The 25,864-nt window shown below is 34.0% G+C and overlaps 1 protein-coding gene across 2 annotated transcripts in view; it reads right to left on the bottom strand.

Moving 5' to 3' along the window:
• Positions 1-25,864, bottom strand: part of LOC132728022 (potassium voltage-gated channel subfamily KQT member 1-like) — a 91,690-nt gene that overhangs the window by 27,801 nt on the left and 38,025 nt on the right. For both annotated transcript variants that reach the window (XM_060713629.1, XM_060713630.1), the window contains exons 4-6: positions 20,611-20,737; positions 8,955-9,033; positions 5,900-5,996 (exon numbers count right to left, since the gene is read on the bottom strand). In XM_060713629.1, the coding sequence (XP_060569612.1) occupies positions 5,900-5,996; positions 8,955-9,033; positions 20,611-20,737 (303 nt within the window). The remainder of the gene's footprint in view (positions 1-5,899; positions 5,997-8,954; positions 9,034-20,610; positions 20,738-25,864) is intronic.

Below are 25,864 nucleotides of genomic sequence, written 5' to 3'. Positions count from 1 at the left end.
GGGAGAAGTTTTTGAATTGTTCGTGAACATATTCATGAACAATTTCATGAATGTGCATTTGAACAAGTTCATGAATGTGCATGAACAACAAATGAGACTTTTTTTCTTTCATGGACAATTCATGAATCGATATATTCATGAATGTTAACGAACATATATTCATGAACATGTTCATGAATATCTTGATTCATGAATTGTCCGTGAACGAAAAAAAGTCTCATTTGTTGTTCATGCACATTCATGAACTTGTCCATGAATATGTTCATGAACAGTTCATGAATTATTCATGGAATTCTCGCAGGGGTAGTTCTTGCAACTTACATTAATCACTTTCTGCTCTGCCACTTAGAACTAACAAGTACTGGTTTCATATGAAGAAACATGATCGTTACCTGAGTAGAGCTCAAACCCATGACCCCAGGGCCGAGAGGCAGGAACATTAACATCCAGGCCACCACTACCCTCAAATCTCAATCATTTTATTTACAAAACCTCTGTTGTTATAAATCTGAGGAGAGTTGCTCTGATGAGGTTACACTGTAACTATATATTTAATCTGTATTTGTCCATGCATAATTGTGAGACTACTTAAATTGATTAATTTGAAGCCCAGTTTTGGTCCCAATTATTTTTCCTCATATTGCATAAGTACTGGTCCTGACTCAATGGCTTTAATCACAATAAATCTATATATATGTATATAAGTTTAAACTTAAACTTGTTTCTAGACACCGCTCTCAAGTAGCCAGTTCTGATGTCTCATTTAGATGCAATGGTCTCCAACAAACAAACAAACAAACCGTGCTTCTTTAATAAGCACTGTGGTCTCTAAATAGGAACACTGTCATGACCCAGTAAAGCTCAAACATACAATCTCTGGATTGAGGGGTAAACATCTCAATTACTAGGCAATTACTGACTACCTTTTGCGTCGCATATGCACAGTATTAGGTCATATGGTGACTTTCCAGCTTTACTGGTAGAGGAAGACCCCATGGTGCTCTTCCATGCATTATTCCAGGTTACACACCCACCTGAGACTGACTCCCCATCAATAAATTTAAATTCTTGAAAAATAGATTTGTCTCTTGCTATTTGTCAACCTCATAGAAACCTCACATTGACATAGATGTCCAGCCAGAAGATCACATCAGATGATATATATATACAGATGAAAGAATACTTTATATGATGATGGAACTGTATAGATAAAGTCTTGTTAACATAGCAGTTCTCATGAAAACCTTACTCCATTGGCATATTAAAATTGTCTCAACTGCGGCAGTCAATAAATTCATGATATCATATAGTAAGTTATATATGCATTGACTGATTGGTCTTTTATAAAAAAATTAACATCACATTGCCAAATACCCTCTAAAAAGACATACAAGAATTAGATATTATTAAATACTGTCTTTAGTTAGTGACTCAGAATCAACCCATTGTGATCAGTGCAGACCAAGATGAGCCGGCACACTGGCACTGTCTGATTGTGGTCTGCACTGGTCAAAGTTTAGAACTGTTCATTATTTGGGGTAAAACATGTGTAAACTGCCATATAGCTAAGTAATGGTAGAGCCACAGAACAGTGTTCCGAGGGTCCCTGATTTGGAGTTTGAGTAAGGCTGCACATTTTTCTAACCCTGTGACACACTGTTTGCTATTCTGAGTCACTACATATTTTGGAATTTTCCCTAAAAATGATGTATGGTTTTGAATATTTAGAATATAAAGTGTTGTTAAGATGAAGTAGGGATTATTATGGTACTATAAGCTACACTAGATGATATTCTAATGTATTAAAATTTTGTTCAAGTAAAAAAAAAAACAGCTTTTGGCTTGCCAAAATGCATTTCAATGACCCCACCTCTTGCAAAACTATAGGAAATTTGTGCTTCTCCTCACTGTCAGATCAAGCAAGCCTGTTATTTATCAAAGCTTGCCCATTTTTTGTATATTTTAACAGCCAGAATTCTGTACAATTTCATGGAATTAAACCGACCAATCACTTTAATTAAACACCATGAGTAAACTGTGATATAACGGCTATATATAGAATCTCATATTAATTCATCACATTAATTATTCAATATGATGGCATTTAACAGAATGTGTTTTGAGCAATAAAATTCTGCAATGTTATCAATCATTGATAAATTACTCACATTTATTTTTTATTTTTTGCTTTCTGACAGAAAATACATTTGAATATTTTTCAATTATTTACAATTTGTTTGGACTGACTGAGTATATTATAGAACATGATGGAAAATGAAAATACCCTAAAAGGCTAAGCGATGTTTGAGTGAGAGTAATCGTGGTACATGTACATTTGTACAGACATGTATAACAAATAAAAGCTAGAGCTATCACTAAATGTGATTAATACCTCAGCAAGACTGCTTCGGAAATGAGGAAGTTACAGAATACCTTGTAAAAGAATTGAAATAGAGTGGGCAATTAAAGATAGTTGTGATTCTTGTATGTTGCATTTCCTTTCACTGTGGTTGATCATTAATAAAGTTACATTGAATTACTCTGTAATAAGTCTATATAGAATAACTGTTCTTAAGCACTGCACTTCCTCTCACTCCACTTGACCTGTGTATGAAGTTACATGGAATTCCAACCATTAATTTTCAAGTTATGCACTGGACAATAAAAAGTAACAAAGGGCAATAACTCTGAAATGAGTCAAGAAAGAGTTACAGTTCCTGTGCATTGCGCTTCCTCTCAATGTACTTGACCATTGTACACACATGTATTGAATTCAAACCTGGAGTAGATTTCATGTTATGCTCTGCAACAAGGCAAAGTAACAAAGGACAATCACTCTATAATTACTCTTGGAAGTGTTATGGTTCTCGTGCACTGCGCTTCCTCTAAATGTGCTTGACAATTGTATGAAGTTGCATTGAATTCCAACCATTAGTTTTTTGAAGTTATGCACTGGACAAGAAAAAGTAATGAAGGGCAATAACTCTGTGACTAGTCAAGATGGAGTTATGGTTCTTGTGCACAGCACTTCCTCTTAATGTTCTTGACCATTGTATGAAGTTGAAATCCAACTAGTGGTTTTCAAGTTATGTTCTGGACAAGAAAAAAGCAATGGAAAAATAATAAAGGGCAATAACTCTGTAAATACTTTACATAGAGTTATGGTTTTTATGCACTGCACTTCCTCTTATTGTGCTTGACCATTGTGTGAAGTTGTTTTGAATTCCAACAAGTAGTCTTTAAGTAATGGTCTGGACAAGGAAAATGCAACGGACCGCTGGACCGACCACCTGGTGACTCCAATGTATAACTAGCAAAATGGGAAAATTGCTTTATTTTAGTACACAGATGTAGGCTTTGACTAATTTAGAATTCTCATTCAGATTGACCTTAACCTTAACAACAAACATAGGTCAGCCTGAACAAGTCAAAATAAATTTTTAATACTCTTTCCTTCCTCCTTCGTTCTCAAATACAACTCTTCAACCCTTATAATCTTTATATAAATAACCTTCAACTTTTGACCTAAACATCTGCACTTATAAGGAAAATTTACCTTCAACATAATATTTCATGGGCTTTTAATATAAACTACATGTATCTGTGAACAGCAATTTGAAATTTAAATCAGCATTAATTTCATTAAATCTGTGAAGGGACTGTGTCTGTCGCACCCGCGCCTGACATTTAATTTCATTAATGCTGACTATTAAACTACAAAGAAGAAAAAAATGGAAAAAAAAACAAAACCATTTTATGTCAGGACTAAAACTAAATACAATGCATATGATTAGAAAAAACATTGGAAATCTCAAATGTACATACTTCATTCCAATCACAAAACAAGCTAAAATCAGCTCAAAGCAAGAGTGACAAGCAACACATAAAAAGTTAATGTTGGGATTTGATTACAGGCTGGAAAATTATTCTGAATTGTTGAAAGTGATTATGTTTCAATATTGTCTCCGTAATTATACAAATTAGATATTCACACAAAAAAAACTTGATTTATATTTTCTAAACAAAATAACAAGCAAAACATGAATTGTGATATCATTGGAAAAGGACAAATTGATTAGATTATATTAACATCTTCAAGCACAATTCTTGAGGACATATTTCAAGGTCAAGGTAGAAGATTTAAAGCTTGTCTTTATTGATAGTTTTAAAACGAGTTTTTAAAATATTTAACGCTTTTCCTCACTAAATATCTTAAATGGACTTGTCCATCTTTCAATATGGTCAAAACCGTTTAACATTATTAGGGTAAATTTTGAAAATATGTATCAAATGATTAGCCAACAATGCAGACCATGATCAGTGGCCATTGATGTGCCTGCTTATTTTGTTATGCAATTGCCAAAATCTCTCAATACTTAAAAATAGACTTTTCAAAATTTAAAAGCCACATGTTAAAATAATGGAGAAAGTTTCTGAAAAATTTATATTTGACCTTGAAAGTAAAAATCCTTCCCTGATTAAAAGTCATTACTTCAACAGATTAATTTGAAAATTTAGTTCCCACGTATTATTGTGTCAAAGATTTTAAAGGCTCTTAAAGCTTATTGTAAGAAATTGTTAAGGGTCAAAATTGAAGTAACCAACAGACGGACAGACAGACAGACAGAGGATGGAGAAGTGGTACCTATATGTCAACACTATTCTGTAGCGACGACATCAAAAGACTGCCAAAAAGAGAGGACTATAAAAAAAAACATGCCTCAGATCTATTTCATGTAGAATTGTACGAATCAATGCACATGCATAAAAACTAATACAATGTAGTTGCATGCTGAGATACGATAAATGAATCTTCTTGCCATATTGCAATAACATAAATATCAACATGATCTTCTGCTTTACATAAAGGATGAAAGATGTTGGTTCAATTTAATAGACTTTCAGTCCATCCATGTAAATGGGAAGAGTGTACAATGTCATGTAAAAGTAAAAAACAACTTTACATTCTTCCAAGATTGTTTCCAATCTTATACTTCTTATTCTTTACATGAATAAACAATGACCAACATCACACACAGGAATTTCTTTAAATATCATTATCCTTTGAAATTGATCAGTAATTTATCATTATTTAAGGAAGTGTGGTAGTCTTTTAATATTTGAAACAATTTATATTTTATTCTGAACATTTGTTGTCAATCACTATAACAACAGTCATTTCTTTTAAAATAACTGAAAAAACAAGAGCAGAGCATGAGTTACCACTTATCTGATAAAAATTCTATGTTAAAAAGGGGCATAACTCCAAAAATATTGTTTTCAGAGCTATGTTCCTTGTCTCACAGGGGCACCTTGTGTTTCATTTTGATAACTTTTAAAATGTTTGAATAATTGACTACATTCAAGTTTTTGCATGACAACAAGGACAAAATAAAAAGGACCACGAAGACACTGCAGCGATCATAATAGCTTGATTTTTTCTTCAAGGCAGACGAGCTAAAAAGTATTTAATTTATGTCTTTTTAAAGTGTATTCAATTTGAGAAGTTGAAATATCTTATCCTTTATTCATCAACTTGTACAAATATATATGCACAAGGTTCAATATAAATGGACAATATTACAAAAGTTGTCAATCAAATAAAATTGTTCATTGTACATGTATGTATTTTTGCAACAATTCCCAATAAGAATATACTATAAATAAAACTTATATTGAACTTTTGGCACAGCAATTGCTTTGACTAGCATATTACATGCCCTTCTTTAAAAGCCTTATATAACCAATCAATTACTTTACTGACACCGCTTTCCTAGAATTGTTACTTAGAATGGTTCTACTATACACATTATGGCATAAAATTTCAAGATAATTTTATTTTTGGGAAAACAATTCTGTAACTATGGAGTAGCACAACAACAGTCACTTTTGTACGTACCTGCCTATGAATGTATACAACGGAACCAAGAAGTCGCCATGTGCCACCTTGACGATCAACATGTAACATTCGTAATATCTGTAAAAAACGAACTCCTCTGAAAAAACAATTAACACTAATAATTATATAATGTTAACTTAATAATGTTCAGAATTGGAATGAATAAGAATATCAGCAAAACTGATGGAGGGTCCTCCCCATTGTTGCTTGGAGAAAATCTAAAAATTTGACCATGTTATGTCATACATGTAATAATCCCAGCTGGGTTCTAAAAATCCCCATATTTTGACCCTTATCCTGATTCCTGATAAGACATTGAATTCCCAATATTTGTCTATCATAATATGAGGTAATAAGTAGCAAAATCTATTCTTAGCCTCAGCGACCTTGAACTAGATCTATTTGTACAGGTGAATGTCATTGGAAGGTATCAACCAAATATCTAAGATATTGGTTAGTTTATAAACAGGAAGTATAAATATTATTTATAAACCCTTATGTCATGTTTTATCACAAGAAAGGTCTTGCATAAAACAGAACAAAGCACATTTGAAATAAAACTGTACCGCTTTTAAGTCCATAGTTTCTTTAAGTTCTTAATATGGAAAATATGGAAAAAAATGTTTAATAATGCAGAATTCTGTCAATTTAAAATGACATCAGTCTGTGAAAATTACAGGGTTTTTTTGTTGCTAAATCATAGGATTTCTTTTTGTGTTAAAGTACACAATTTTGTTTAAAGAGTATCATTTTGGCTGATGTGTAGCATTAAATTGGCTTAAAGGTAACATTTTGGTTAAAGAATAGCATTTTAGCTAAAGTATAGCACTTTGGCTAAAGTGAACCATTTCAATGGCTTTAGTGTAGGCAACAAGGCCTTTAAATATCTGGGAAAAAGTGATCCCTCGGACAGAAGCATTAAAAACAGCAAAATTACATGAAAATGGCAAACTCGGTTTGATTGAATCTGTGCATCTTTAAAGTTTTGGTGACAATTAATAACTTTTTTTTTTACAAATTGCTAACAATTAGTTTTTATGATAATCAGACAATTTACTTTTCTATTTCAATCAGCAATCTATATTATCAGCTATACATTTTCAATCATATTGTCCAATCTATTTTTCAAGTCCCCTGATATTCACCAACTGGCTGACATTTACATTTCTCTAATCAGCAGGCACTAACGTTTAAAAGATAAAATTACCAGTTTTTTTATCAGCAGATGGTACTTTTACCAGACCATAAATAGCTCCACTAATTTATCAAAACAACTTGCGTGTTTTTGGGGTTTTTTGTTTGTTTTTGTTGGAGTTTTTTTCCAAAATTTTATCTTCAAAATCAATCAACTCTAAGTGGTGGCATGGCCAAGTGGTTAAAGCGTCGGTCTAGTAATCTAGTAAGGATTGGTGACCGTGTAGGTGCAAACCCTGTCAGGAGCTAGCCATTGTTTCCTTGAGCAAGAAACTTTTACATTCATTGGTCAGTACTGGTTGGTTCCAGGAACGTATTTGAGAGTGTTTCAATAAGCTTATAGCTTCCAACACAATCAATCTAAAATAAATTTGTATAAACTAATCAACTCTTACACAACTGGCCCACACTTGACTATCAGAACTAAACCATTTCTTACTTACAAGTCAATGACTTATCAGAAATATGCTTTTTCTGAGTAATTGGCAAAATTGATATATATCTGAAAGCATTTTGTTATTTTTCCGAGACAAGCAATCAGCAATGAACAACGGTATATCTGATATTGATCAATTACAACCAAACATTAGTGACAATTCCGTATGTAGCGACTTATACTGTATATGGTGACGGCAGCTATTAAATGAAAAACAATACGGGATGAAAAATCTACAATTACTGTTAGTATATTGGATTTATATCTGGTACGCAAACAGCCTATGGCTGTAAAAGCTTTTTTTATTACAATTTCCAATGACAGGAAATGCAGGCTCATATATCAAATTCAGACTTGATAAATGACGTAAATTTCAGTGAACGTGTATATTACCACGAAAATTTTAAAATTAAACCATTCAATAAACCTGCTAAATTGCATAAATAGTGGTCCAGGTTGACCTGGCTGAAGACTGACAACAAACATTCACCACATTACGGGGTCCAGCTAGTAAAGCTTTTGGAAGAAAAACATTTTGATGAACAGAAAAAATAATAAAGCAAAGTAGTGCTATCACTAAAGGTGATAATTCTAAATACCCCCACCAGCAACCTTTACCTTTATCTTCATAAGCTTGCTAAATGCCAAGTTTCATTACAATAGCTCATTCTTAAACATAGTTATTATCTGGAAACCATTTTTCCTATTTTAAGAACAGTGACATTGACCTTGACCTAAGGAGGTCCTAAAGCAATCCTAAACAATGACTCCATTTAATAAGTTTGCTATTAAATACCAAGTTTTATGACAGATTGTTGAGAACGTGTTAGGATTCAAATAATACATAAACAGCAATATACACATCATTGTTTTAATTTGGCCCAAATATTTACCATAACTAGAAGAGCATCTTATTTGTTATCAATGACAGCAAAATACTTTTCAATTCTTTAATAAAAGGTTCAAGATGTCTTTTAAGCTTTAACAAGATGTGGCTGTAAAACATGTATGCCCCCTATCGGCAGCCAACTAGTCATGTGGTCAGGTCATTTTGACTGACTTTTGACCTATTGACCAAATACTTATAAGGGTTATCTTGCCAAATCCAATGCACCTACAAAGTTTGAGGGCCAACCACACATGGCTTGTCAAGTTATTGATCAAAAACAGTTGTTTCCTACAAATTCAATGTGACCTTGACCTTTGACCCCAAAATCAATAGAGGTCATCTACTGGTCATGTACAATCATCATACCAAACTTAAAGTTCCTAGGTTTAAATGTTCTTTAGTTATTGATCGTAAAACATTTGGACTATGGATGGACAGACCCACCGACAGACAAATGCAAAGCAACAAACCCCCTCTTCTTTGAAGGGGGGCATAATTATTCTTGCCTAAGCACATGTAATATATGTACACCATACCTTATTGCAGATGTGGCAAACACTTGACCATTGGATCCTACTGCTAATACTACTGCTGATGCTGTAACAACTAGAAAATCTGAAATATACAAACAAACAATTCATAATCATTCACTTTTAATCAGATATTATAAGTAATATTGTCAAAATCCACTTAAGCAGGGCTTCCATTAAGTTCCAAAAAATTGAAAGTCAGAGACTGCAAAATGTTTTACCTTGGAAGTCACATTATATAGGTATAGAAGGAAAAGCATTCCATTTTGGAAGTCACAAGCCTAAACTTCCACAAATGGAAGCCCTGCACTAAAGTGAAAATCAAACCTCAAGAATGCTTTGATATACCAGAAATCAAACACAAATTCAAATGAGTGGCATAATACATAATTTTCTAAAATGCTGTAATCTTTGTCTTTCACTTTATACTTTTTGATTCAATATTTCAATGTGACAAAATACATGTACATGTATAGTCAACAACATAAACAAAAGTTAACTAATTTTTGTACTTTTGTCACATTGCAGTACAACAGACGAAAACGCATTATGTTGGTTTTGTCATGACGCGGCTCATATTTACAGACCAAACTCCTGGCAACATCAGCCGTTGATTTTGGTGAAAGTGTTGCCAAGTAAACCCAGTAAATGAGTTAAACTAGCTATTTTGGATTCATCAAAATTAAAGCCAGACTTTGATAATTTTCATTACTATAGCACGCAGAATTTTGATATGAGGAAATCATCAAAATAATGTGCACAATTTCGTTATAACCATTGATAAACATAACCACTTCCATCAAAATTATTTATTATACTTTATAATATTTAGCCTTTTTTGATATATTTTTTTGTTTTGTTCCAATTTACTGAGCACAAACACATTTTAGGTTATATGGTGCAGAAACAAGGAAGATGATTATGGCTAGTCACAGGAGTTACAAACTTAAAGCAACACCAGTGGTCAAAACCACCTCATCTGCTGGTGCTAAGAGATGCACAGACTCCAGTTATTCAAACCCATTTAGTTGCCTCTAATGATCATGTAGGGATAAAGAATGGCTGCAATTCTGATGCCTCAACCTTTAAAGGCAACAAAACCCCTCAGCCATAAAGGTGCCTTTTATGTTATCAAGAGATCCTGATGCAAAGAGGGGCAAACCTAATAGTAATGTCAAAAGCACATGCCTTATATTGGATAAAAATACCAATTTAAATTGACCAATGACCTTTAAAAATGACACTGACCTTTGACCTTTTGATCTCTGATATTAATGATCATTGTATGAAGTTACTTAAAAATTCTATTATCCTGATGTCTTTCAGAAGTGAGTTTACAAATGTGACACTCAAAATGCTAACTGACTTTAGGATTCTGGATATCATAAATAACAGATTGCCTAGTGAGATAGAAATGAGAACATGATTGTCTATCAACATTACATTGTATGTCCGTAAAGGCAGCTGCTTTGGACGCCTTACTGTGTACCACCTGCATCCAGTACTTGAGGTCAATACAGGATAATGTCACAAACACAGTTGGCTGTTTGTCAGTGACTTCTAAATGTAAATCTAAAAGATGTCTCCAAGTTTGCTAATGCCTTGTCATATAGTTGACTTTGAAAATTGATGTACTTTGTTTGTTTGAGTCTGTTCATGAAATACATGTAACATGAAAAGTACAACATTTGAGCCGTGCCATGACAAAACCAACATAATGGGTTTGCGACCAGCATGAATCCAGACCAGCCTGCGCATCTGCACAGTCTGATCAGGATCCATGCTGTTCGCTATCGGTTTCTCTATTTGTTATAGAGTTTGTAAGCGAACAGCATGGATCCTGATCAGACTGTGTGGATGCGCAGGCTGGTCTGGATTCATGCTGGTCCCAAACCCATTATGTTGGTTTTGTCATGATACAGCTCATTTCTTACTTCCTCAAAGTACTAACATGTAGCTTCAACACTCAACATATTAAAATCAATGATCCTGAATGACCAGTAAAACAAAAACAACCACTGATGATTTTAATTGTCAGGCAACTTTTTGTTTAAAGCAGCATACCTCCAGATTCATGCTAATTTTCATCAAATTATTAAAATTGTATTAAAAAGTAAAATATTGTCATGTGATCAAAGAAAAAATCCGCACTTAAAAGCTACAAAAAATCACCATATTTAGGTCATAATATGCAAAAATAGCCCTTACTGTATTTTTTTAGCAATAAAAATTATGGTGATGAATTGCATATTCATTATTAATATAAATACCTCCTAAATTGTGAATATTCTTACTTTTGTGAAAATCTTAGTTCATTTTTCTCAAGGTTGATTTTCTTTCATCTAGAGGCATTCAGTTTTAATGATACTTACAGGGACAAAAAAAACCCAAAGAGATTTGTCTACAGTCCTTCCTATCCTTCTTTCAAAGATCAAACTAAACCAAACTAAATTAAAAGAGCTGAATCAACAGCAGTGAAAGTGATCCTATATCACAAGGAAGCAAAAGCTTTGAGAAGGAAGTTTAGAGATTATAAAATTACTCTAGTCTAGAACCCAAAACAAAAGTTGATGAGGGCAGCAGCTAAGCTTTGCACTCACCTAGATTTCCTCTCTAATTTAGGCAGTGATAAACTCCAGACAAATTAATGTGTTTTTCTAAGGGAAACAAATTGGCTTACACAAGGAAACAGACCTTAGACTGAGGTAGATTTAATCCCGCTTCTCACAGATTGCTTTTTTGCCAATGAGGTGTGAGGAAGACCATTTCGCAAATTTCAAGGACTTGACAAACTGCAGGGAGAGGAAAGAAAACATACCACTGGGAAATTAGAGAAAGTCGACACCAAGAACAAAATTGTACAATGTGACGTAAGACATCTCATTTCATTAGAGTAACACTTGACAGTATCATTTTTATGTGGAGTGATGCATGTACAACATACATGTATCAATACACTGTTTTTTGGGGTTTTCTTTCTTAAAAGATTCAAACTAGGAATTAACCTATTTTAACATTTATTTGAAGGTTTTCCTGATTTTTTTATTTTTACTTGAATTGACTTGTCAAGCCATTTTATTTTTTGCTCCGCAGACTGCTTAGAGCTGGTTCAATCTCATTTCCATTTGAGCCGCATCATGACAAAACCAACGTAATGGGTTTGCGATCAGCATGGATCCAGACCAGCCTGCGCATCTGCGCAGTCTGATCAGGATCCATGCTGTTCGCTATCAGTTTCTCTACTTGTTATAGGGTTTGTAAGCGAACAGCATGGATCCTGATCAGACTGCGCGGATGCGCAGGCTGGTCTGGATCCATGCTGGTCGCAAACCCATTATGTTGGTTTTGTCGTGACGCGGCTCATTTTTTGTTTGTTAATTATACAAAATCATGAACGTTTTCTGTAAGAACTGCTACAAACATTTTAATTCAGGGGTTATTAACCCTTAAAGTGCTGGAACCGATAGTGTTTACCCTTTGCCACCAGTATAGAGCCAGGCCAGCCTGCATATCCAAGCAGTCTGACCAGGCTCTATACTGTTGGTTGACAAAATTTAAATATTCAAAATGATATCCCTAGTTCTAAAATGGAAGTGGAACAAGTCCATTAAAATTATTCAGCATGGTCAGTGTCAAGTTAGAGTGTTAGTGAGCAGACAGTATAGCTAGAGCCTGGTCAGACTGCATGGATGCGCAGACGTTGCTCGTATGTACTTTATTGGTGGCAAAGGCTAATCACTTTCATTTCCCGCAGATTAAAAATACAAAACAACTATAACTAAATGTATAACAGTAAAAAAGATATTTTGCAAATGCCTTACTGAAACATAAAGTTTGCTTCCTTGCAATTGTTCAAGAAAATCAGCAAGTTTGATGCATCTTAACTTTTATCTAAGACTTGCATGAAAGACTTGTACGATTAATTTTTTTTCAAATAATCAATCAAGAAATTTTTTCAATTTAATTTAAGCATTTTTTATAATTTTCAGTAAAAGAATAGACAGAATGATTATAAGGCTAATAACATAATATTTTGATTGAAACCACTTGCTTGCATGAGGAAGTCTTTCAAAATATGCACTCCAAACTGGTGTTTTGGCATTTAACAGTACTGGAATATGTACAGAACACAACCCCCAAATTTTAAGTTTTCACTAAAGTACATAGAAGTTTTCACTAAAGTACATAGACGTTTTCACTAAAGTACATAAAAGTTTTCACTTAAGTATATAGCAGTTTTCACTAAAGATTAGATTTACCTGCTGCAACCAAAAGTGATAAGCCTTTGCCACCAATATAAAGCCAGGCCAGCCTGTGTACTTCCATGCAATCTGGTCAAGCTTTATACAGTTAGTAGTTCAAATTTTGTATTTTGATATCAAAATCCCTTTAATCTGCGAAAGGACTGTTCTAAAGTAGGACAAAGCAATATTCTACAAATTTAGCAGGTTAATGTTAGTTTGTCCAGGGTCAGTATAATATGACTATGTGGGGTACCATGTTAATTTTGTGTAAGGGCATGAAAGTAAAACATCCAAACTCTGAGGTACAAGAAGATATACCAGTATTGATGTCTGTACAACTGAACATTTTTAGAGAAAGACCTTTAAATTTATGTATATACAATGTACCAATGTGTGGTCAAACATCCGTCCAACTTTGGACAATGGATTCGCTCTGGTTTATGAGTTATATAAACCCTGTTCATGCCAGCTGCAAAGTTGTGCATGCTAGCCTGATGATCCATATTCTATACTAGTGCTGAATAAGCAAATGATCCGCACTTCTGTTACAAACAGTATCGGAATTAAGAAAAAAAACAAAACAACAAAATAACAGTATTGCTGACAAATTAATGGCAGTGATTTTAAGATAATGCGGCTTCATTGACACTGGTATTTATAGCGCCTCTATTTTCCTCCGCTGATCTCCCAGCAGTAATTTTTTCAATGGACATGTCATCGGCTCTACCGATTTTCAATTTGTTGACAAATCACAACTGAAATTCCTGACAATGCCATGGTGGTTTAAGAAATGTTGGGAGCGTAACTGATAAAAGTCTGTTAGTTTTAGACGGATGTCACAGTGACATTCGGCATTTATTGTTTCCGAAAATTGCAACATGTTTAAAGTCAACGAGGCTCCACTGAGGTTTTGTAGTATGTAGGATCGGAAATATTTCTTCTAGATTTTTGTTCTACTTGATGTAAGTCTGGGTTAAAAATCTTTGTGCCAAATTTTAAATCATTTGCCAGCTACATTTTTTTTAAGAATAATACTTTTTATTGTGCAAAATGATGTTTACATGCTTTAACTCATATCAGGCTAAGAATAGCCAAAAAACAACAGCCGACCACATGGCCTCAGTGGAGATCCGAATAGGCGGTGCCTTATTTACTTACCGAAAATCAACAACATTAATTTGATACTATTATACCAATAGTTTCATCAGTTATGTCAAAAGTACTTTTTAATAGATAACAGTTCGTTGAGCTTTTCAGGTAAGGTACTGTCCTAGGATGATAACTTGAGCCTTTGTTTACATAACAAAGACCAATAACAATGCGAGAAAAGGGTTAGGCAGATCAATGCCACAACTTATAAAATTGAAAATAAAACTACATGTTATCATATGTCTTGTTAGCGAAGTAGATAGAGCAACCGTGTCAGTAATGTGTTTTACCCGTACAGGCAGAAGTTCGACTACTGGTAAGACACATGTTTTTTTACCTCAGAACAGTAAATTGTTCAGAAAACAAGTTTGACCGGTTTTTTCATATACATACATGAATATGACATCGAATATTTTATTACCTTGCGATAAAAAAAAATACAAAAAGAAAATAGAATGGAAATAAAAAAAATAAATATATACAATAAAATATATATTATAAGAAGAAAACAAAAAGGAAAACGAAAAATAAATAAATAATAATGATAAAAAAACAGAGTAAGAAGAAAAAACTGTGGTTATAAAATGGCACTAAATGGGGTTCGAACCTATGAGTACAAAACACTAAAAGTTACAATTTCTTCGATCTACCGGCAGATCCATAAAGGTAATACACAAACGATTCAATAAGAATAATGCTATATAGTATATGTAAGTGTTCACTTTTACGATATCGGATAATGATCCAGATAACCCCGTTTTTGGACTTTCCCATGTACCGTTAAGACCATATTATCATCTTAGGACAGTATCCTAGATTTTTACAGATATGAAAATGTTTCTATTATTCTATAGATTAATTAATATAAAATTTATTATTATAAATATAGTGGCAGATAATTTTAGTTGATAAAAAAAACTTTCTTTTATAAAGAGTTATCTAACAAACATTATTACTTTAAAAAAAAAAAAATTCTCTGTTTCTTAGCTCCTTTTTCTCAATTTTTTTTAATGTTTTTTTAAGTGAAGTTTTAAGCTGATATTGTGAAAGAAACCATGACAATTTCTTGGCCAAATGTGACAGCTAACTAATAGAAAGCATCAGATCAGTGACACCAAGTTGCCTCCTTGAGTAAATGTGCTGTCAATGAAATGTATTAATACATGTGCTGTCAATGTAATGTATAAATACATTCCATTTAATCACTGCGGCAGGAAATTTTATAGTTCTAATGATATTTTTATGTAAGGCATATAAGGAAAACAAAGCATCTGGAATTTTGCAGGAATTTTCTGACTTTAAAGTTATCAAGAGGGAATAATTCAGTTAATTATTGCTGGAGTTGTGGGTCTTGGCCAGTGACCTATAATTAATGATCCAGACAACGTGTGTTTTAAGTTTCAAATTAGCAGCATAAGTGGTGGAGTAAAAATTTACATGCAAAATTTTTAACAAGGAATTTTGTCAATTGTATAAAGAGATTTAATTTAGTAAAAATCTTCGCTAGGCTTATGAGTCAGGGACGATTAACTACAACCATAATTTTGAATACAAGTGAAAAGCTACTAGTGAGCAAAACGATACAGTTTGCGAACACATAAGGAAACTTTTAAGATAAACCTTATAAATATTTTCTTTCAACACTGTTAATTATTTTAGGCACATTAGACTTTCCATTGGTAACCAAATAATAATTACTCCCAACATGTATTAATAACACCAGATATTTCACTCTCAGTAATCAGTAACAATCTAAAAATCTTAAAATGGGAAATGCTAAAACATGGACAATAAAAGCCTATCTTTTGAAAATTACAGCCTGAATACTGATGATTACAGTCTATTGACCACAAAGGCTTGAATACTGATGATTACAGCCTATTGACCACAATGACCTGAATACAGACAATTATAGCCTATTGACCACAAAAACCTGAATACTGATGATTACCGCCTATTGACCACAACAACCTGAATATTGATGATTACCGCCTATTGACCACAATGACCTGAATATTGATGATTACAGTCCATTCACCACAATGACCTGAATATTGATGATTACAGTCTATTGACCACAATGACCTGAATACAGATGATTACAGTCTATTGACCACAATGACCTGAATACTGATGATTACAGCCTATTGACCACAATGACCTGAATACTGATTATTACAGCCTATTGACCACAATGACCTGAATATAGATGATTACAGTCTATTGATCACAATGACCTGAATACTGATGATTACAGCCTAGTGACCACAATGACCTGAATACTGACAATGGCAGCCTATTGACCATTATGACTTGAATGCTGACAATTACAGCCTATTGACCAAAGAGACCTGAATATTGATATTAGTTGACCACAATGACATGAATACAGACAAAAACAGCCTATTGACCACAATTACATGATAACAGACAATTACAGCCTATTGACCACAATTACATGAATGCTGACAATTACAGCCTAAATATTGAAACTTACAGACTTCATATTGATAATGACAGCCTGAATATTGACCTTTCTGTCTTTGTTGAAATAACATTGTCAAAATGGACAATAACAGCTTTAATATGACAATTGCATTCTAAATATTGACAATAACAGTATGAAGATCAACAATGCAAGACAGACATCTCAATAGGTGAACACTTTATAGATGCTTTTATGACCAGAAATTGTTCTTTTGTATATGAGCCATGCCATGACAAAACCAACATACTGGGTTTGCAACTAGCATGGATCCAGACCAGCCTTTGCATCCGCGCAGTCTGATCAGGATCCATGCTATTCGCTTACCAACCCTTTAACAAGTAGAGAAACTGATAGCGAACAGCATTGATCCTGATCAGACTGCGCGGATGCGCAGGCTGGTCTGGATCCATGCTGGTCGCTTACGCACTATGTTGGTTTTGTCATGACGCAGCTCAATTATAAAGTAAAGTGACATTATGCTCATTTTGTCATTGTCACATTGAGCTGAATTGACTATATATTATAAAAGACTGACTTAAAACGGAGATTGATCAATAGTTGATACTGGAAAATGTTTGCGATAAAAGTATAAATCTGCCTAAAAGATAAAAAAGTTATAAACTGAACACTATAGGTATTTTTTTTTGGAAATTATGCGCAAATGAATTATTTATCATTCATGCAAAGTCAATTACAAAATTGAACGGAATTATGGCTAAATGTTATCTCTTGTTTATTACTCACTATATACCCTTGGATTGGCATAATGTCACTTAAATAAAATAAAAATATAAGTCACGACTGAACTAAGATTTGTAATACTGTAATGTTCAATTAATCATGTACAATGGATTCTAAAAACAATGCTGAGAACTGAGCATTTCGGGGAAACTTCACCTAAAAAAAAAAGACCTCTATTCAGCAATTCAATATCTATCAATAAATCTTGTTTCAAATTTTAAAAGCTGCAATTCTACTCTATTGTATTTCTTACATCAGAACATGAAATTAAATGGCTGAGAATTGAGAATTGCTGTACAATTTTGCCCTGATTTCCCAGAAATAACTCATTACTACAACTATTACCACATCCCTGATCAAATTATACAACAATTTCCAGGCTTGACTGCCAATATCTTCTAAATTTATCAATCTTGAACCTGTCTGCACACTGATTAAATAGTATATTACGAACATAATAAATAAATGTATTTTCTCTTTTTTTACTCGACTGATATGAAAATATAAAATATATGAGGGCTTTGAACCCTGGCTGGTTAAGACACTGTTTCAGGCATAATAATGAATTCCTGTGGATGTTTAATAAAGATATTAATTTACTTTAAAGTACAAGAATGAGACAACAGAATTAATTCCAAGAATAAGTTTCACATTCCTTATAGATCTCTTGTTGTTGTTTCTTTTTTTGGATGCGTTTGTGATGTTTTTGTTTTTCTTGTATTTGTTTTTGGGTCGGAGGGCTTATACTGGTCTTTGGGCACTGTGAAAAGTGTTTCATTAACCCAACCTAACTCGTTTTCCTCATTTAAATGACCTTTTATAGTAAATATTAAGTTTTTATTTTCATTTTTATGGGCTACATCAACTATAGGAAGCTATACCACTGAGTCTTATTGAATAAATCGGAAGCCAACATAAACATGTCATTCATCTCCCAGTGCCAACACAATGTTCTCATTTGTCTTAGTATCTTAGGATGTTTAGATTTTTTCAGCCTTATTGATATAGGTTAAAGTCACATGTTATCTTTAAGTTGCTCTGTAAAATATGGAGAAAGAAACCTAAGATTGGCTTTGTACTCTTTTGGGCATAGTGAAGTACCTTTGTAGAAAAATCTCCAACCGTTGATATGCTAAGTACTGAGGATAGGTACCCTTGATATGCTAAGTACTGAGGATAGGTTAAGAATTCCTTCCTGCAGGGCTAGCAAAATCTGCTTTTGACCAACTTGTCAGTTTTATATGGTTTTTATTTGTTTGGGTCGTCAGACCAAACAAATAATGGTAGCGAAATTTCAGAGTCTAATGTTGCTAATTGCAAATGCCGAAAGTAGTCCAATTTTTTGGAGCGGTTACTTCCCTTTTGTATGTACACTAAAGCCGAAAAATTCAGGGGAGATCACTGCGTAAAGATGGTCAAAGACAGGCGCATCAATTTTCAAGCAAAGTAATTCCCGAATGGTCAAAGATTTCTAATATTGTTTTATTGTATTTTCTGATCGAAAATAACTAAATACAAAGCGGACATTCAATCTCTGACACAGAAGTTTACTACAAACCTAACAACAAGTAGTTCTCAAAACAGCTAAAAACTAGCGATTTAAAAGAAAGAAATATTTTATTTTGTTACAAGTATCCAACAAATTACAACGCATTTAAAGTTAAACAATAGCGTTGGCTTATAGAATTGTCAATAAATGCACAATCACAAATTACGCGGATGAATATGATTTTATCAATGAAAATACTATTTTTAGCCATGTTGATTACCGAATACTACACAAACCGAGTAGTGGAATATATAGATTCTACATGCCGGACCGTTTGGGCGAGAGGATTTTTGCTAAAATATCTACTTCAATTATAAACAACAGGTTTAGCCTAAACAAAATACCTCGAAATTAATAAGGATTACAAACCCGAACTGCAATGGAAGTTCCAAATTTAGAATGATTTGATATTATTCAGACACACTGTGTATAACTTTTCCGTGGTACAAGGGTAACGCGCTCGCCTCGTGAGTGAGAGGTCTCGAGTTCGTATCCAAGTCGAGAAAACTTTTTTTTTTTGTTAAATTCTTTTTTTAAGTGTTTTTGTTAAGGAAGTAGCCATGATATACAAAGATAAAGTGTGGCTGTCGTAAAAAAGGACATAAATGATTTTTTGATGCAACTCTAGTTATGCAGAATTACGGATGTATCAAACTCTGGTGCCTTACAAAAGAAATTATAATACATAAAAATAAACTTATACAGGAAAATGCATACAGATATACAGTACGATTGCAAAGATCAGAAAATACCACAGAACTTGCAGCCGTTTGATTCTTTATAAATATACATGCTTATAGTAAGCTCCAGGATTATTTACATCTGTGTTAAACAACAGTTAAAGTCGTTACAAGCCCTAATTTAGAATAATAAAATTATGGTTTTCTTCAGGCCGTTCACATATAAATTCACCGTGGCTGAAGGGTTTTCGGGCTCGCTTAGGAAGCGAGAGGTCTGGAGTTCAAATCCCAGTAAAGGTTACTCATTTTTTTAAATTGTTAAAGTCAAATAAACATTGGATTGAATATCAGTGTTGCAATTAGTCTAATAGCCAATTTACTACAATTAAAACGCTGGAAAGCATTGGTGGCACTAAACATGTAATCTCACAACCTGCACCTTTCTTACATTCTGAGACCCAAACAAATTCAGCGCCTTCTGTGCTTTGATTTTCTTTGTTCCTATGATATTTATATTTAGTAAATTTTAGAGATATAAAATCATTTGTCCATATAGGTTGTGGGACAACCTTGCCAATACTGACAATTGATTCTTCCTGCACTGGAAGACTCAAACCCAAAACAGTGAAGATCGAGTAATTGACAAGAAGTCAGCCATGGAGACTTCAAGGGAGGTTGGTTTTGGCACACCAACACAATTGAGGTCATATGGCGCCGAAACAGGAAAGATTTTTTTGGTTCACCTCTTGTGTTACAAACTTTAAGTAACACCAGGGGTCAAAACCATGTTTTGAAAATATTTTAATCTTACCTATAATAGAAATTGGTTTCCGTGCAAATCTAAAACGTCCTCGTACACCTATGTATTTACTACGGCAACCAGCGGACCATAATCTCACTACATATTCTACACCAAAGAACACAACTAGAACTATCTCCTGAAAAGAGAAAAAAAATGTGAAAGTAATAATGTGTATGTGTGAGATGATGTATGAAGTATGACGTCATTTTCCTGTTGTAATCCATTCACTGGAAAGTAAAGTGAAGTAATAAAGAAAGTAAAGTAAAATTCAAGTTATGTAAAACAAAGTAAAGTGAAGAGAAAGGAATAAAAAAGTTATGTTTAGTAAAAGTAAAGTAAAAGAAAGCACACTAAGTAATGACTCATTTAATAAGACTTACACTTTAATTTTGGTTTCCTGATCTTATGGGTCTCTAAAGGGTAAAACCAAGAGCTATTTTGATAAAACCATCTTTAATGCCAGTTTGTAGAATTTTATTTATTTGTACATTTTGATGCTTTCTTAATTCAAGTTTATTATTATTATGCGAAATCTTTCATTGGTATAAATACACCTAAAGCCTAGGTCACAAATAAGAAAATGCCGCCGGGCGGCGTCTGTTTCTCCAAAAAATCGCAATATCGGCCGGCGTCCGTCCGGCGGCAGTGACTATCGGACTGCAGCAGCTGAAAATTTTGCTCATCGGGCGGGCGCCTTCGAGTTTTAAGTAATACTTAAAAGCTAACGGCGGCCGGACGATAATTTTTGGGGTCACTGAGTATAAATATCATCGAGCGGACATCGTTCGGTCGCCGGGTGGCGACCGGGCGATGATTTTTTTGATCGCGTGATTTTTTGTTCTACTAAAACAGCGTCCGATTTAAAAGGCGTCTGAGCGGACATCGGCCGGGCCCCGCCCGGTGCCTGAATAGAGACAAGAAGTCAAACAATTATCGCCCGGTACCCGGACGATTCATGTACAGGCACCGGGCGGTCATCGTTTTGTCATCCGGCGACCGGGCTGCTGTTGTTTGTTGTAATTTCAGCTTGAAGAAGTTGAAATTGCCTCAAAAATATATTTGTAAATTTCTTTTGAATACTAGTAAACATGAATTTTTTCTTCAATGTCCATGCGAATGTCTGATTGATTTTTGCTTTCTACGGCCTCGATACTGGTCGTTGTCAACAACACGGACCAACTCCTTGGCCTTCCCCTTGGCTTTGGCAGCTGACTTCTTTGCTGGCATAATTACAACTAGCTGATTTATCTAGGATGACATTAAATGTAAAGTCATTGTCGCCCGGCGCCCGCGCGGCAACCGTCCGATTCACTTTTAAATCGCACAGGCGCCGTACGGACATCGGGCGGCGACCGCCTGATCCGTTCAATTCTTTCTGTAAAATCTACTCGGCAAAAATCGCCCGACGACTGTTTCATTCATGACCACGCAAGGTATCAGATTTAAAATCGCCCGGCGTCCACGACATCAAAAAATCTGCCGATTTTATAAAAATCGTTTAATCGGGCGGCGCCAGTTTTATTTGTGACCTAGGCATAACATTTATCTTGTCTGAGCTAAATAATGGTAGGCATTAATAGGACCTTTGGCAGAAGACCGGTAACATTAATTTTCAGACTAACATCATACACATATAGGTTCAAATGGACTGTGCAGGTAGCATGTTGCATTAAGTCAGATTTTAAGGTCTTTTCAGTGTCCATAGAACACAGGAGCCCTCACATTTGCTGTTTTGTCAGTTTACAAACAACAGGACAGACAGATGGACAAGGACAAATCCCGAACTTAGTAAGAGGAGACAAGAATAGACAGTGTTCACACCCATCATAGCATTCCTTACACCGTTATGCTAAATTTAAACTATAAAATGAAAGATTGTTAAAACTGATACGATTTTGAAACAAACATCACGGAAGCATCTGTCAAAAAAGTCAAACTGAAGAAACTTTTTATTAAGTAACTCCCTTGACAGGCAATATGTCAGACAACATCTAATCTCCTTAAAAGAACTTGTAAATTTGAAATTATCACAACAATTTCTCTCAACATATTCTCTATTTAGATCAATTCACATTAAATATTAAAGCTTTTTGGCTTGAAAACAGAAATCCTGATTAAATCCTGGCCGTGCTGTGTGACAGGAAAACTTTCTTATACTTAAAAACAACAAACCTAAATCAATTTTATTGAAACAAAACAACATGGAACTAGGATTCTGATGACATAATATTAGTTTTAAATTAAAACTTATAATAATGTTGTTGTTGTTTTTTCTCTACTGTTTCTGAGATTTTTTGTCAATTTGTATAAAATTATTGACAATGATTTTAACTTTATGACTAGTATTTTCACTTTGTGTAATGAACATGGCCTACTTTGAAATAAGACCAGTAACAGACAGGGGAATACCCAGCCAGCTTTTTTCAACTTGTAGGCCCATAAAAGTGGGTCATGGGGTCTTAGCACCCACAGGGTCAAACAAAAGTTAAGATTAAAAAGACCAAAATGCGTTATCTAAACACAAATTTTAAACTATGAAATTTGATTAGATGCAAACTTTACTGGGGACGGTAAATCATGCAAAAGCCTTAAACACACTTGATTCAACCTTACCGCTTGAACCCACTACCAAACCCACCACCGCCTGTTTTTATTGTATTTTAGGGACTTTTGAAAATGTCAATTTTTTGACCAACTTGTTGGCCCGGGCCTACATGGCCTAATAGTAGCTACACCACTGACAGAATCTACCAATGCGAACAGTGCAGACCAAGATCAGCCCATAAATCCATACCACCTTAAATCATCATCAGTAATCGTCGCTGTTCCTTCAGTAATATCTTGAATTTTTACTTAAAAATAATGAATTGTTTTATGGATACATGGCATGGAGAAGTCCATATAAAATATTTATCTTGGTAAGTGTTAATTGTTATTGCTATCAGCGATCATGCAGAGTGTAAGTTGGTAATGATCTAATGGGGTTCACTCTTATTCGCATCATCTCTTGTAATTTTAGTACCTAACAATTGACATAATCCCCAGAAATTATCCAAAAAATGTGCAAAACCCCTAGCAATGTGTACACCGATGCAGACACTAATATTAATGCTCATACCCACAGGTACTCGTCCAGTCTTAGTGCCCATACCCCCCCCCCACCCCCATGCGCCCAGCCAAATAAAATAACTTTTCTGTGATAAATTTTGAAAATAATAATTTCTAAATACTTTTACCACAAATGATTTTTTTTTCTCTTTCATTTATCACGGAAAGATTATTTTGAGGCTTTTTTATTTTTATTTTATTTATTTACTTTTTTTGGAGGAAAGTGGGTGTGGGGGTTGTATGGGCACCAGGACTGGACGAACACCTGTGCTAATACAAGGGTACTGTAAGATATCTTCACTTTAGTTCACAGCGTGGAGCTAAAATGTAGTTTAAAAAAAAAAAAATTTACCAATGTGCTTAATTCGATGAACTCATTGATCAAATTTCTATTTCTTCAGGATCATTGATTTTATAAATTGTTGTCAGAAATTAGATATTGCTGTATAGTCAGAACTGTAATCTGTGTCCAATTATTGAATATGATGTAAAAAGAAGTAAACTGTGTTTTGACTCTATCTAAATGAAGTTTACAATATTCCCAAAATTACTTTATTTTCAATCGTCAAGAGGGATTTTCAAATTTGAAATGAATACAGATCATAAATCAAATATCTTCTGCACTTTTGCAAACCATAAATAGATGTTTCCATTTACTAGGAAAGTCTAAATTCATAATGACGCTGTCCTTCAAATCTAAACATTAACAATTATTGAATATGTAAAACCTGAGCTAAAAGGCTGCATCGAAACATCTGAAACATCAGTTTCTAGTTGTCACAAAAACCTATCAATTTTGATATTTTCCTCTCTTCTGATTAATTCACTGCTATGACAGACAGAAGTGTTTTTCCAGTCATCAGCGTAATGCGTGTACTACATTACTCCGCATGCAAAATAATATCTGTAAAAGCCGCACAACGTGCGAGAGTAATAAAGTGGCGTGGGCTTTGCTGTCTTTACTGTCAATTTCCTGACAGACTAACTACAATGTAGAGGAAACCCTGATTACAATTGTTCAGGAAAGAAAAAATCAGTCCACAGAATGTTATCTTTATACCTGATGATTTTCGTAAATGGACCTGACCTTGGTTTGAATTCAGACCTGTTCATCAGGTTTATTTTAAAGATTACAATGTAAGATATTAAAATTGAATAAGAGACAGTATATAAATTACTTAAAATACTTTAAATGATGTCATACAGAAGGTAATCAGTGTTTTGGTTGTTTTCTTGTTGGTTTGTTTGTTTTTTTTTGGGGGGGGGGGGGGAGGTTGTTTGGTTTTACATGGCACCAACACAGTAGAGATCAATATGGCGATTTACAACTTTACTAGCTTTACTAGAGGAAGAGAACCTCAGGTGCTCTTCTGTACATAATTGCAGTCACAAAAAAGGCACATGAGTAAGTTCCAGTGGCTAGCTGAAAAATATCCTCATATGAAAGAATCCAAGGTTCCTGGTGGAATTTGACAATCCCACAATGATGAGGGGCAAGCTGTTTGAACGTGTGACATAAACAACCATAACCTCTCGGGTAGATTTCTGGTGTATCATGAACTTTTGTATGGAAGTTTTGGTTAACAAATGTGTAATTGTATTTCTAGTGACAAAGACAATTCATTATTGTCAGAAGTAGGCTGAAAGAGTTCAGGTAATATTAGGAATTCATTTTTGTTACAAAATTTGATCACTAATTCAAAAACTAGCCTTTGAGGAATTACCTTTTTACAGAAATTAATCAATTGAACAAAGACTAAAGTCTTGCTCTTAGGATCTATCATTTTTTAAAGAATTTAATTCATATATCAAAGACTTGGTATTGAGGTAATCTATTCTCAATTTAGTACAGAATGTCATCAATTGATCAGATTTGAGCTTGCTTTTGGGAGAACATCCTTTATTTAAAATTTAATCCATGTTTGATTTTTGTTGGGTTTTAAGTCACATTGACAATTAACATTGTCCTATGGTATCTGAATAGATGTAATTCGGAACTCGTTTGTGAGTTTTTCCAAGCTAATCTCCCGGTACAAACAAACATTTACCTTTACCCCAAAATATTCTATATTTCAGAGTAAGTCTATTCAATCTGTTTATCAAAGATTTTCCCTTGAGGTACAGAATTAAATAATTATATTAAAGATCCTGTATG

The sequence above is a fragment of the Ruditapes philippinarum genome, unplaced genomic scaffold (assembly GCF_026571515.1).
Source record: "Ruditapes philippinarum isolate M1 unplaced genomic scaffold, ASM2657151v2 ctg74_1_1_1_1, whole genome shotgun sequence".
Classification (NCBI taxonomy): Eukaryota; Metazoa; Mollusca; class Bivalvia; order Venerida; family Veneridae; genus Ruditapes; species Ruditapes philippinarum.
Note: the sequence above shows the minus strand (reverse complement) of the source record. Positions and strands in the feature narration are given on the sequence as shown.